This window comes from Sycon ciliatum, chromosome 4 (assembly GCF_964019385.1).
Source record: "Sycon ciliatum chromosome 4, ocSycCili1.1, whole genome shotgun sequence".
Classification (NCBI taxonomy): Eukaryota; Metazoa; Porifera; class Calcarea; order Leucosolenida; family Sycettidae; genus Sycon; species Sycon ciliatum.
This window is the reverse complement of record NC_088646.1, coordinates 21,869,347-21,882,408: the sequence shown is the minus strand read 5'-3', so window position 1 is coordinate 21,882,408 and position 13,062 is coordinate 21,869,347. Positions and strand designations below refer to the sequence as shown.

The window sequence follows — 13,062 nt, the reverse complement described above, 5'->3', positions numbered from 1 at the left end:
ACCAGCAAGACGTACTATCGGCAGCGATTCCTGACTGGGACCAGTTATCTGGTCAGGAGAAGGCATCGTGGCTCTCCTAGATGAACAATCACTGTCGTGGCCTCCACATGTTGATGGATCTTGCTGAGCAGTGCAACGCTGTCCTGCGCGAGTACGAGAACAGCAGTAGGCGGAGGGAGAAGCTGCAAAGAACAGTGAAGAGGCTGGAGCCATCGTCTTATCAGGACTGCATGCAAAGCCTTTGGACACCATGGCAGTGAGAAGGCAGGCTGAATGGTTGACTTCCAAAGCCTTTGAATGCCATGGTAGTGAGAAGGCAGGACGGATGGTTGACTTCGCTACCTTCTGCGCCAGTCGTGGTATCACCGCTCTACCGTTAGCCTCGTTCAAAAGGCAACAGATTCAACATTTTATTCTTCGATACTGCAGGTGTACATTTTCTCAAGGCGCTCATGACGGAATACTGTTCTTTCGCGAGCGTTGTCAGAAGGGTGCAACACAAAATCGTGATGAAAGCTTCAATGGTCTAGTCTGGCAGTTGTGTCCGAAGACAGGGTTTGAGTCAGCTGCCACTGCCAAAACAGCTGTTTCACTAGCTGTGGTGTGGCTCAACGATGGAGGGAAGTGGCACATGTCATCGAAGAAATGGGCTTGCCCATTGGTCTTCAGTCATACTGCGCGTGTCATCAAGTTGCTTGACCATGGAAGATCAGCCCATGCTGCCAGAACGACCTCTGAAAAAGGCAAGAGATCTCGAAAGAAGTGCAGGAGGATCCGGAAGGGCATCCAAGACCAGAATGAAGAAGAAGAAGAAGAAGAAGAAGAAGAAGAAGAAGAAGAAGAAGGTGTGATGTATGAAGCTGGTGGCTTCTAAATGTAGTGAGATCACTAGCTCATCCTCGAGCACATTGGTACTGTAAGGGCGCGTTCGAATTGTAACTCTTTGACTTTTCGAGGAGTTTCGTATTTCTGAAGAGGTGGCCTTATTGGCCTCTTCAGAAAAAACGAACCTCCTCGAAACTCCACAACCTCATCCGATGGGAGAGGTGGATTCGTTCCGAAGAGTTTGGATTAGCTACGTCACGTAGTACATGGAGATGGTCGATCTGATCGGACGTCACCATCGCCATGACAATTCCAATGAAAAACTCTAAAAATGATAGAAACCGTTCTAATGGGACACTTCAACTAATCTCTTTAAAAAAATTGTTCGAACAGTTGATGAAGACAATTCGAACGCCCCCTAAGTCAACAAATATTCGGCGTATATTTATTTTCGCCTATTTTCGGCCCGGTCATGTTTGGCTGAAAATTTGTTGCGGCCGAAATTTTGTTTTGCAAGGTTTAGTATGACAGTAAGGAGGTTTAGTCCTACGTAATCCGTGGGTACTTTACGTGTGTGTACCACGTGATACTCAGTGACCCACGTACAGACGTTTTCTGATTCACGACATACCGTGTATGGAGGCTCACCCACGTTCCGCCAGAACGTGGATGAAAATCAGAATGGAGCGCATTGTGCGAGCTGTGAGGGTGCTCAGCTGAAGAAGTTTCCGAAGCACGAAATCAAAATATTGGATGAATTTCTTAGGCCCGGGTAACTTCGTCTTTGACCAGGTTTGGGCCTTTCACTTCATGCTTTTGTTTGTTCCGTGTGACTAAACACAACATTGCAACGTGGGTGCCCTTCATCCACTTTACGTGGATCACCCACGTACGCGTTTCCGTTACGTGGGAACTAAACCTCCCTAGTGTATACAGGCGAATGGGCCGAAAATTTGTAGACTTACAGTAATATTTTTTCTTCATTTTTTAGCAGGTTCGCGACCTCCTAACCAGTGTAGCAAGGATCCTGTGTGTCCCAGACCCCATAACGTATATATTTTTGGAAACTGTGCCAAATTGTTATGCTTGAGTAAGCTGGCTTTGAACTTGAGCCCAACGTTTGCGTTATCACATGATACATGTTTGTCTGCCTGAAATTTTCTTTCGTCCATGCTTGTAGAATTTCCTTTAATTCAGCACTTGCACATACGTGAAGGAAATACTGGGGGCTACCCAGTTTCTGCTCTGCATTCTCGGCTATTTTTCATATCAAAGAGTTGGTGGACAAGCCGTTGATTATCCACTCTCATTGTAATATCAAAAAGTATTCTTTCTAGACCAAAGAGTGGTATATTTGATAAAATTTAATAACAATAGAAATATTTACGATACTTCTCCAGACGTTTCAGAACAACGACAGAACAGTTCAGAACAACGAAACGTCTGGAGAAGTATCGTAAATATTTCTATCGTTATTAAATTTTTAGAATTGCGATCAACAGAACGAGCTGAACCGACATTTCACAAAGGCTTTTATTGTATTCAAAAAACGAGTGGATACGAAGGCAGTGAAGAACATGGAAGAAAGAAAAAATGTGATATGGAGAAAATGATGAACAAAAAATCGTACTTCGAACTAGTTTTCGCACAACACTCCTCAGGAAGCTACGTTGTACTAATGAAAACAATCCAGAAAGATACTAATAAAGAGAAATGGAGTGAGAAGAAACAACACCTATGAAAATGATAATCCTAGCCCTAAGGTAATAACAGGAAAAACTGCGAAAGCACTTAGGGACCATCGCAATAGTTCGCAGAAGCCCCCGAAACGAAGACTGTGAGTTTCGAGCCTGACCCCCCTCCCTCCCCCCTCAAACGAAACGACAGTCACAATATGGGCTTCATTTTTTCACTTGGATGCTCACACATAATAATACACAAGCATTGTTGTATCAGTGTGTAACAATGTACAGCACTTTATAAATGCAACGATGATATCACCTTGCAGTGGGTGATCTAAGAACGAGAACAGCTAGAGCTATGCAGTTGTATCCTTTGAGCATTACAATGAACGTTGATTGGTGTTTATTGCTTTCACATGCAAGCGATCTACGCCGGCTGTGATGGCATGCTAATCCTACAGCTCCTATAGTTATGTCGTCAATACTTTTTTGAATTGAAGCCCGGTTTGCGATTTTCGCACCGACTCCCTCCCCCCCAAACGTATGCTCTTCGTTTCAGGGGCTTCTGCGAACTTTTGCGATGGTCCCTTAACGAACTTGTGAAGACTACTAGTATACAGCATTATTCGTTTGAAATTGTTCTAGTAGCAGCTTGTTCTGTCTGTTTGGCCCTGGTTGGCCATGGTGTCATATCTTGTGTCACAGTATACTAGTAGTCTTCACAAGTTCGTTAAGTGCTTTCGTCAGGCGAAATAGCACGTCATAGTACATTTGAGATCAGTGGGAAGAAGATGACGACGTCCACTAATTTAGTATCTGTGGACACGAATCTGCTGTGTGTGTGACTCTGTGTGTCAGCTATGATATCATCTTCTGTGGTTCCATGCCTAGCATGTACGTCTGAACCATCCTGCAAAGTTTGAATGACGTAGGTTGAGCGATCGCTCCGCGAAACATACTTTTTGAAATTCTCTTCATAGTATATCTTCCACCATTGAAATTTCGAATTTCTTCAAAAAATGTGCTGAGAGGGGTGGCTTGCAACCTCGATATGGCTTGTTCCAGGCATGCTTTGGAGCCATCTTCTGTTGAAGTAGTGGCGGGGATCTGCCCTGCAACTGCTACAACAAAAAATGATTCGATCTGAGAAAGGGTGAGACCGCGAATCTCGGTTGAATATTGAGTATTTCAAGCCTTTTGACGACGAAGATGGAGTTCTTTTTGGAGATGGACGTCGCGGCAAAGGACATGATGTCCGACTTCTGGCGTCTGGTGAAGCCAGGGATCATTTGTCCAGTCAGGTCGGCAGCCTAACCGTCGGTAAGCTTGTGTTTGGATCCCGTTCTGCTCGATGTGGTAGATCACAAACAATTTGATATCGCACAAATTGATCTCAGCATCGTGCGTACGGTATTTTATATTCAGAAAATCCCAAAGTGTCTCTGTGTGGCCGTCCTATGCCACGAGAAACTCCAATCAGGCTCCTATGTCCTCTGCCTTCGTGATTGAATGTCCACTTCGTTTGAACAACGAACACAACAATCGAGGACGGCTTTGCAATGAAAAATACAGCTATACTGGAGCTGAAAAAAGAAAGAAAAAAACGTGCTCAGGATGAGACTCGAGTACACGCATACTCTCCCAGCAGGTGAAACGCAATTTTTTGTGAAAAATGCGTGTCGCCGACTGACCAGTAATTTCGCCTGACGTGCAGTTTTTCCTGTTATTACCTTAGGGCTAGGATTATCATTTTCATAGGTGTTGTTTCTTCTCACTCCATTTCTCTTTATTAGTATCTTTCTGGATTGTTTTTCATTAGTACAACGTAGCTTCCTGAGGAGTGTTGTGCGAAAACTAGTTCGAAGTACGATTTTTTGTTCATCATTTTCTCCATATCACATTTTTTCTTTCTTCCATGTTCTTCACTGCCTTCGTATCCACTCGTTTTTTGAATACAATAAAAGCCTTTGTGAAATGTCGGTTCAGCTTGTTCTGTTGATCGCAATTCTAAAACTATTGTCGCCTCGACGCCTATTTACATGTTATTAAATTTTATCAAATATACCACTCTTTGGTCTAGAAAGAATACTTTTTGATATTTTTCATATCGTGGTTAAAATATCGCTAATGCGGCATTCGAATAATTTTGACTTTTTGGGGATGAAGAATCTTGCGCACCAACGTTGTGCTGCTTCCAGTGGATGGTGATGGATGTGTACAAAATCCCTTTATTCCAGGTAAATTAAAGGGGAAGTTAAGGCAAAAATTAAAATTTCACCAGTTGTAGTCTTCGGGGTGCTGAGTCGAATGGTCTTGGTCCGAGAAAGCTGAGACGCTCCCTTCCTACTTGAATCCCAATCGAACTCGCGCACTTCCACCGAAACTGGGTGACTGCGCCCTACTAGATGGGGATTTGTATGCAAAATGTCACTAAAAGCGCCATTTCGTTCTTATAAAAGCACGGATGACCACGATTGGCCCATATGTTGTAGTCTTTTGGACGCTGAGTCGACTGGTTTTGGTCCGAAAAGGCTGCGATGCAGCGTTCCTCCTTTATTCCCAATCGAACATGGTTGAACAAGCGGTCACGTGCTCCTGGGTGCCCAAATCACCTGGTCACCACGCCAGCAGGCGACAACTTTCACACCAAGGTTCAACTCGAGTTCAACTCGAGTGACAGGACTGCACCCAAAAAAGGTCAAACAGGCTAGTAAGTTGTACCCTGCAGGCACAGTGACCAGCTGACTGGTGTACGCAGGAGCACGTGACCGCTTGTTCAACCATGTTCGATTGGGAATACAGGAGGAACGCTGCATCGCAGCCTTTTCGGACCAAAACCAGTCGACTCAGCGTCCAAAAGACTACAACATATGGGCCAATCGCGGTCATCCGTGCTTTTATAAGAACGAAATGGCGCTTTTAGTGGCATTTTGCATACAAATCCCCATCTACAGTTGTGGCAAGTGAAATCCGACACTTGGCATAAGGGGCTGCACCGTGCATCCTGCAGCCTCTGCAGCCCTGCATACGTACAGTACATGTGCTGCATACAACTTTATCTGTCTGATGACAGAATTCGTACTCATCACAGTCAAGGTTCAAAACGTGCTGGCAAAATGAATGGGAAATGGATACCAATACTCCTTATGTGTACCATGTTTGTGAACTGTGTGTATCTAAGCTGTGACCTTTCGACCTGTTTGGGATGCATACGGCTCTATAGTACAAATTAGGTGCAGTGCATTACATCATTGATGTCCATTTGAGGCGCTGTCCCCTATGGCAAGTGTCGGATTTCACTTGCCACAACTGTAGTAGGGCGCAGTCACCCAGTTTCGGTGGAAGTGCGCGAGTTCGATTGGGATTCAAGTAGGAAGGGAGCGTCTCAGCTTTCTCGGACCAAGACCATTCGACTCAGCACCCCGAAGACTACAACTGGTGAAATTTTAATTTTTGCCTTAACTTCCCCTTTAACAGCAATTTTTCTGGAACTGGTGGTTAAAAAGAGAATGCATGCATATTGTATGCTATGCAAAAGGCAAACGTTTGATTGGCGCGACTAAACTTGAGCGAGAGCACCCTTTTCGCTAAATTTGCTAAAACATCGCCAGCGCTAAAATTAGCCGTTTAGAGAACACATGGCGCTAGAAATGGAAGAAAGTGCATGGAGTCAATCAATCCAATGAAAGCACTAGCGTTGTCACACACAACTACAGACATATACAGCACTGGTCCCATACTAGTGACGTGACAAGGCTAGAGCACAGAGCACTGAGCGCCTTTGTTATCACATTTATCGCTTCAGTGTCCTGGACCACGCCACTTTTCTATGCTGAAAGTGTGCTGATTTTGACTAGTTCTACCCTACAAAAGTACCATTCCTTCACTTGTTATTCAGTCATTATCTACCCCCTTCAAGAACTCTGAAGAAGAAGGGCTGTCCGATAGGTCTGGCAATATCAACATTAGGCTAAAGTGGAATTGTCCTTGCTATGGTGGTGATGTGCGTATGCAGCTACTAGTCCACCGGCTCAAACAAGAGCATAGTAGGGGTCGGCACAGGTATGTAAATTTTCTACTACTGTTGTGAATTGAAGTTTGCTCCTAACAAAAAGTCGAGGTAGCAAGTCACTAGGAACACATTGGAGCTAAGTAAGTACATGTACAGTCCATTTCAAAACTATAGACGCGTACCTAGGCAAAAACCGTTATGCCAGCATCTATACCACATAAAATCTGTGATCACTTTGTGCATATTTTTTTCCAAATTGGGCGTCCGTTATCCAATCGTTTAGAAACTATAACGAGAGTAATTGTGGAGCGGACCTGAGCAATATTCCGAAAACTGTTCTCAAAAAGCTCCAGCCAAATTTGAAATATTTGAAAAACCCTACGCGTCTATAGTTTTGAAATGAACTGTAGATGATTGACTACTGTAGACAAGGAAACACATCACACGCATGGGGACAATGATTACAATCAAGTCATGTTGAGTGGACACTGAGTGTAGATACTCACTTGCGTCCTCGTCGGGCGTGGTGCTCCAACCGAGGCGGGCCCTCCACTCCAGCACAACATCCAGGGCGTCGCGACCTATGATGTCCTCCGGGTACTTGTGCACAAACGTATTGTCGGTCAGCGGAATGTCGGGCGGTCGTCTCCACACGCGCGGTGGTACAGGTGGCAGCCGTCGCTCATGCTCCCACTGTCGTCGACGTGGTGGTGGTTCACGAGTGGTGTCTGATGTCGCCGCCGCTGCTGCTGCAGTCCGGTTGGAGCTCCGTGCCTGTCCAGTTGGCTCCCTGCGCCTCTCATGGTCGGATACGCCCGGTGCGACGTGCGGCATCGGTTCGGCGCTCGTGAACCATTGGTCGGGAGCGGCGCGCAGGGGCACCGTTCCTCCCACAACTCCTACGACTGCACCACCAGGCTGTATACACACACACACACACACACACACACACACACACACACACACACACACACATACACGCACACACGCACACACGCACACACACACACACACCACACACATACACACACCACACACACACACACACACACACACACACACACACACACACACACACACACACACACACACTTGTACTTGTTGCTCACTGCCAAAACTGGTCACGTGGGTCTCACCGGGAGAGGGGAGAGAGACTCAAAAGGAATCTTGGAAAGATGACTCAATTGGCTATTGAGCCGCCCAACGGCCGACACCCCCTGAAATCCCCAAACTAGGGTGGACTTGAAATGATCCCACTTATGGGCTCACCACACCTCAGTAAGTGGGTGAGGACAAGGTGCAGAAAAAGGATTGACGGCATCAGGATATCCGTCCCAGGATCCAACTGCAGGTACCCCTGCCCCCAGTGAAGGTAATACTTGCTACTACTGTGGGTGGCTAAATCAGAGTGGATCTGATAAAAGCTTCACTAGCACCATTGATTACACAAGAGTTAATCTAGCCAGAAGTAGTCCATGGTTAACAGGTATGTATACTTCAAATAGAAAGTATATGAACCCTGAAACCAACAAAGGTGGTAGGTACAACAATACACCTTCAAGCAGCCGAGCCCGTTGGCAACAGGCCCAACACTATCTGGCATAAGTGTACCCACCAACCGAACTAGCTGACACACACACACACACACACACACACATACACACACACACACACACACACATACGCACACACACACATACGCACACATACACACACACCACACACACACACACACACACCTCAAACCTCAGACCTGCCCATCGCAGAAGCGATGATAGCGAACAGCTATGTTTAGACATAGCAACTTGTGCTGCGATTACACCATTCAACAGCTTGCAAGGCCGATGAATTGACCGCCACTAATTTTAGCCTGGTATCCACCACACAGCTGATTGAAGTGGCTTTTTCTGGCCAGTGAATCCCTATTTTTCATTTTTTTCCATTTTTTCCATTTTTAAATTTTTTTTACACACACCACACCACATACTCCGGCATATACTGGCTGCTGGTAACCACCCAGGAGAATGAAAGAAGAGCTGGGAGAATGAGAAAGAGAAGAAAGACGTGTGCGACCATAATCGTCGGGAATTGAACCCGCAACCTCTCGATTGGAAATCGACCAAACACACGCACACGCACACACACACACACACACACACACACACACACACGCCCATACACACATACCATCAGCAAGTTCATTATTCATCATTCATACATGTAGAGAATCAACCAACCAGAACATGGGCACATGCAAACTGACATCCACTTAGACACCACTATACTAAGGTGTTGTTCATTTTGTGGCAAACGGCACAAATTGAACAACCACATCTTTATTTCAAGTTTCCAAATGAAGGTTTAGTCCAGTAGTAGCAGTCACATACAGTTCAGCACTACTACTAGCAAGGCAGGGATAGTACACATACGATACTGCTTTCCCCCGTTCTCGATAGCTTTGTGGTCCTCTTCCGTTTATACAGTTAAAGTGAGAGAAGTTTAGTCCTGTACTTTCTCCCCATGATTCACATCCCTCGTTCATCTAGTGTTCCTTGAAATCCTAAAAATGCTATGGCTCTAAAGGGGTAGCTGCCCCCTTGCCATCCTGACATTGAACACCTCAGACACTGCTTCTGATTTCTACCAACAGAAGTGTGGCAGCCCTCTGCTAGTATCCTGTTTGTGAAGCTACCACCATCCATTGCACTTGCTTCCTCCAGGGTTCTAGCCAGGTCAAAATAGTAGGGGGGGGGGGCATGGGAAACAGTTACCCTATAAGGCTATATCCCATTTTTCCACTTTCCAATATTGTCTTGCCACGCCAAATGCAACGTATATGGGGCGAATCCCTGACTTCACCCCAGACAAATGTGCCTTTATGAACCATCTATGCATGAAAAACACGAAAATCGGAAAATGAGTAGGGGGACGGCAATTTTTCACAGGGGGGGGGGGGGGGGGCGCGCAAACAGAGTAGGGGGGCGCTGCGCCCCCCTACCCCCCTTTGGCTAGAACCCTGTTCCTCTATTACCTGATTCTATTTCTCCATACCAGAAGCAAGTGTATAAAAACTCCTGGGAACTTTTTCTGCCCGTGACTCCTGCCAGAAGTTGTTATGGTACTTTCAAGTTTGTCTTCTCGCCCCATTCAATGTGTGAAGTATTGTAAGTTGTTCTAGTACTTCAAAGTACATTAGTCAAATTGAAAATGGCTTCGTGATAATTATGATCTAGCAAGAGTAGTGTACTCTTGGACCTAGCTTACAGAGTAAGTACATTTTGTCCTCCAAATGGAGGGGTATATTTGAGATTGGGTACTTCAAGGCCTCATGGTTGCTCCATCCTACAGAAAAGTTCCTACATTTTCCCTGGACTTGGTAAATCATGGTAAATGCTTGAATCACGGTTAAATGGCGTACTAAAAGCAAACATCAAGAGACAAGATATCAACCATCCATGTATCAAACGCACACAAATAATGCATTATTCGGTTCTTTGGGGAAATGTTGGAGCACCCCCCTCATTCCGGATCCTGCGTAGATCTGCGCCCCTGCATACATGTAGCCTTTCTATATTCAAACAATTACATTCGTCCATTGTGAATTACATGTAGTAATAAATACACCCAATTGACGGCTACACTAGCAACAACACATTCAGTGTAGGCCTGGAAAGAAGTAATTAGTTCTACTTACAGGTAATGCTGGCAGAGAGGGAATGCTCGACAGTCTGTCGCGTGCCACCCTGTTGTTTGCCGCTGCTTGTCGAGCGCCACCCGTGCCTCTACGGTTCAAGCGCAACTCCCTCACCTCCCGGTCCATGGTGTCCTGGATTCATTCAGCGATCCGCGCTATCCAATCTAGTAGTAGAGAGGAGGAGAGATATACTGGTAACCTTTCCCTAGCATAACACGCATTTGCTGTCGCTCACTCCCGCCATTGCCAGCGCCACTAGCCGCTCCGCCTCTGAGATTCCTTGCGGAAGCGTCAGCCTGTTGTCTGTTGCTGCCGGTAGAGAAGAGGAGATAGAACTTGGAAAGACGGGAGAGAAAGTCACACACACACGAGCTCGGTGGCAAGAAGCTTTCAGAAAATGAAAAATGTTGAATATGCATGGCCAGTCATTGAAACGTCGTTATGTGCACTACCTTTGCGGCGCGCGCTAGCACTGCACGCATAGCGGCATACTGCGCCATAGTAATAATATTAGTAGTGCATGCAGTGCAGTGGGCCGGCCATGGCATGGGGCATGGTGCCGACTGCCGACCGTGACTTACTCCACCCACGGCCATGCCAGGCACGTCACTCACTCACTGTCAGTCTGTTGCCAGTACAGACTCAGTGCTAGTGTTGCTCTACGACTACGAGTTTCAAAAAAGTTTCGAAGACAGCATGTTTTGAAAAGTAACAATACATACTTTGTTACATAGTTAGTTGAGCTACATCATGTATGTAGATCTACATCCTGTACATGACCATGCATGCATGATGACTGCCCTGCCAAGGCTGCCATGCCTACGCCTACCGGTACGGACTGGAGACACGTGACGTACATGTAGATACTGCACGTAGACCTACTGTCCTGCTACATGAATGATAATATTAATAAATAATTGATACATCACATGCAGTTCAAAATCAAATCCACCTGGCTATAGCCTGTACGCTCGTACTGACTGGTCTGAGCTATCATGACATGAGACTGAGTGAGTGACTGAGCTCATGGCATGAGTCTGTGCTTGCTACAGCCTTACCCGTCCACACCCTATGTCAGCACAGGTAACCAACGGTGACACGCCATGGCTACAAGGTAACAATGCATGATCGGGGAAGAACACGACTCACAAGTAAACTGTAATTTATTGCAACTAACCTTGCAAGTAAGCTTATGAAAGCAGATTGACAGCATGAAACAAGGTGGAGGACACTGTGACTGTGTTCGGAAACAGTGACCACAACCTTCCGCGGTTGGCAGAGCCCCGGTCCCTGCGGACCATTTGAACCATAATTATGGGTGTTGAACCCGGTTCTGACCCTCATTATGCTAGGGAGGTTGGTATGGAGACTACTCCTTACGTCCGTCGTGTATTCTTTGATCGCTCCTGGATGTCGTCCTGGTAGTCATGTAGCTACTTAAAACTCAACTTCTTTTCTCCCAACTTCTGCCCATGGCGTCCTTCTCTCAACCCCGTCTATAGAGAGCACCTTCTCGCGACAGTGTCATGGTGGTGGCAGTAACTGTTGACAGCTGACGAGCTGAGAGAAGGACGCCATGGGCAGAAGTTGGAAGAAAAGAAGTTGAGGTTTAAGTAGCTACATGACTACCAGGACGACATCCAGGAGCGATCAAAGAATACACGACGGACGTAAGGAGTAATCGCCAACCTTCCTAGCATAATGAGGGTCAGAACCGGGTTCAACACCCATATTTTTTGGGCCATAAAATTATGGTTCAAATGGTCCGCAGGGACCGGGGCTCTGCCAACCGCGGAAGGTTGTAGTATAAAGGTCACTGCTGCCGAACACAGTGTCCTCACCTTGTTTCATGCTGTCAATCTAACACTAGTAACAGTATGCGTGAACTATAACAAGGTTTATCTAATACTAGTTTTGAACTAGTATTGGGTAGGCCTTGACAGATTATGCTAATATTTTCGTGAACTAATTGTAGTCAACTAGTCCATCACAATGTCAGGCATGATGAGTACTGTAGGAGTTTGGAAGTTTCGGCTTGTACAATTCGTTTTCGCAAAGCTTCCCCTTTCTTTACTTATCTTTGATATTTATGACCCACCGGCCAAGTTGGGTGGTGTGCTGCTTTGCTGCTTCGAATTGTAGTTAGACCGCTTTGTCAAATATCGTACTGGTCTCGTCATCGTCCAGTAACAATCGACATTTTTTGTTCCGGTGGGACTGTAGCTTTTGCTTGTTTCCGTTGCGTTTGCCTTCCCCTCTTTGGTCTTTTCATAACCTTGAACCTTCCAAGTTGGAAGGCTGTCGGTTAGCGCTACGGAGATGTGTTGAAGCTAGGTGTCAGGACGTCGAATGTCTCAGTACTCTGTCATTTTTGTGCCTAGTTATTGCACTTTCTGACTGTATATAGTATCCAGTTACAGTGATGGAGAGTTACTCTTAACTCGTATCCATATGTCCTTTTCTTTTGAACTAATGAGCCTAGCCAGGACACAATGATTATGAAAATTGTATCAAAATTCATGAGCCACGGGTACAATACGGTCATGTTGTGCTGCATGACATTGTGCAACAGTACTCATGGTGGATACATAGGGGAAATCAACTGTTCTGCACACCCAGAACTGCAACGTTTGTGTTTTTGTATTTATTTATTTTTAAGGCTTACCCAGAGGCTCTGGGTATTCGCTTGAGCTACGCTGTTCATTACCCATCCACTGTTTTTTATTTCCACCGTCCCTACAGCCTCCCATTATAATGGAACTCCCTTCTAGACTATCATAATTTAATCTTTGGGAAATACTCCAATACATGTATTTAACTCGGATACTGAGCCATTGTAGTTAGACTGC

General features: G+C 45.7%; 1 protein-coding gene across 1 annotated transcript in view; it reads right to left on the bottom strand.

Annotated features, from left to right (window-relative positions):
• The window catches only part of LOC135815033 (dynein axonemal heavy chain 6-like), a 109,281-nt gene extending 98,638 nt beyond the window's left edge, over positions 1-10,643 (bottom strand). The window contains exons 1-3 of the mRNA XM_065328258.1: positions 10,449-10,643; positions 10,214-10,377; positions 7,026-7,437 (exon numbers count right to left, since the gene is read on the bottom strand). Coding sequence (XP_065184330.1) covers positions 7,026-7,437; positions 10,214-10,339 — 538 coding nt within the window. The 5' untranslated portion in view covers positions 10,340-10,377; positions 10,449-10,643. The remainder of the gene's footprint in view (positions 1-7,025; positions 7,438-10,213; positions 10,378-10,448) is intronic.
• Between the last annotated feature and the right edge of the window lie 2,419 nt (positions 10,644-13,062).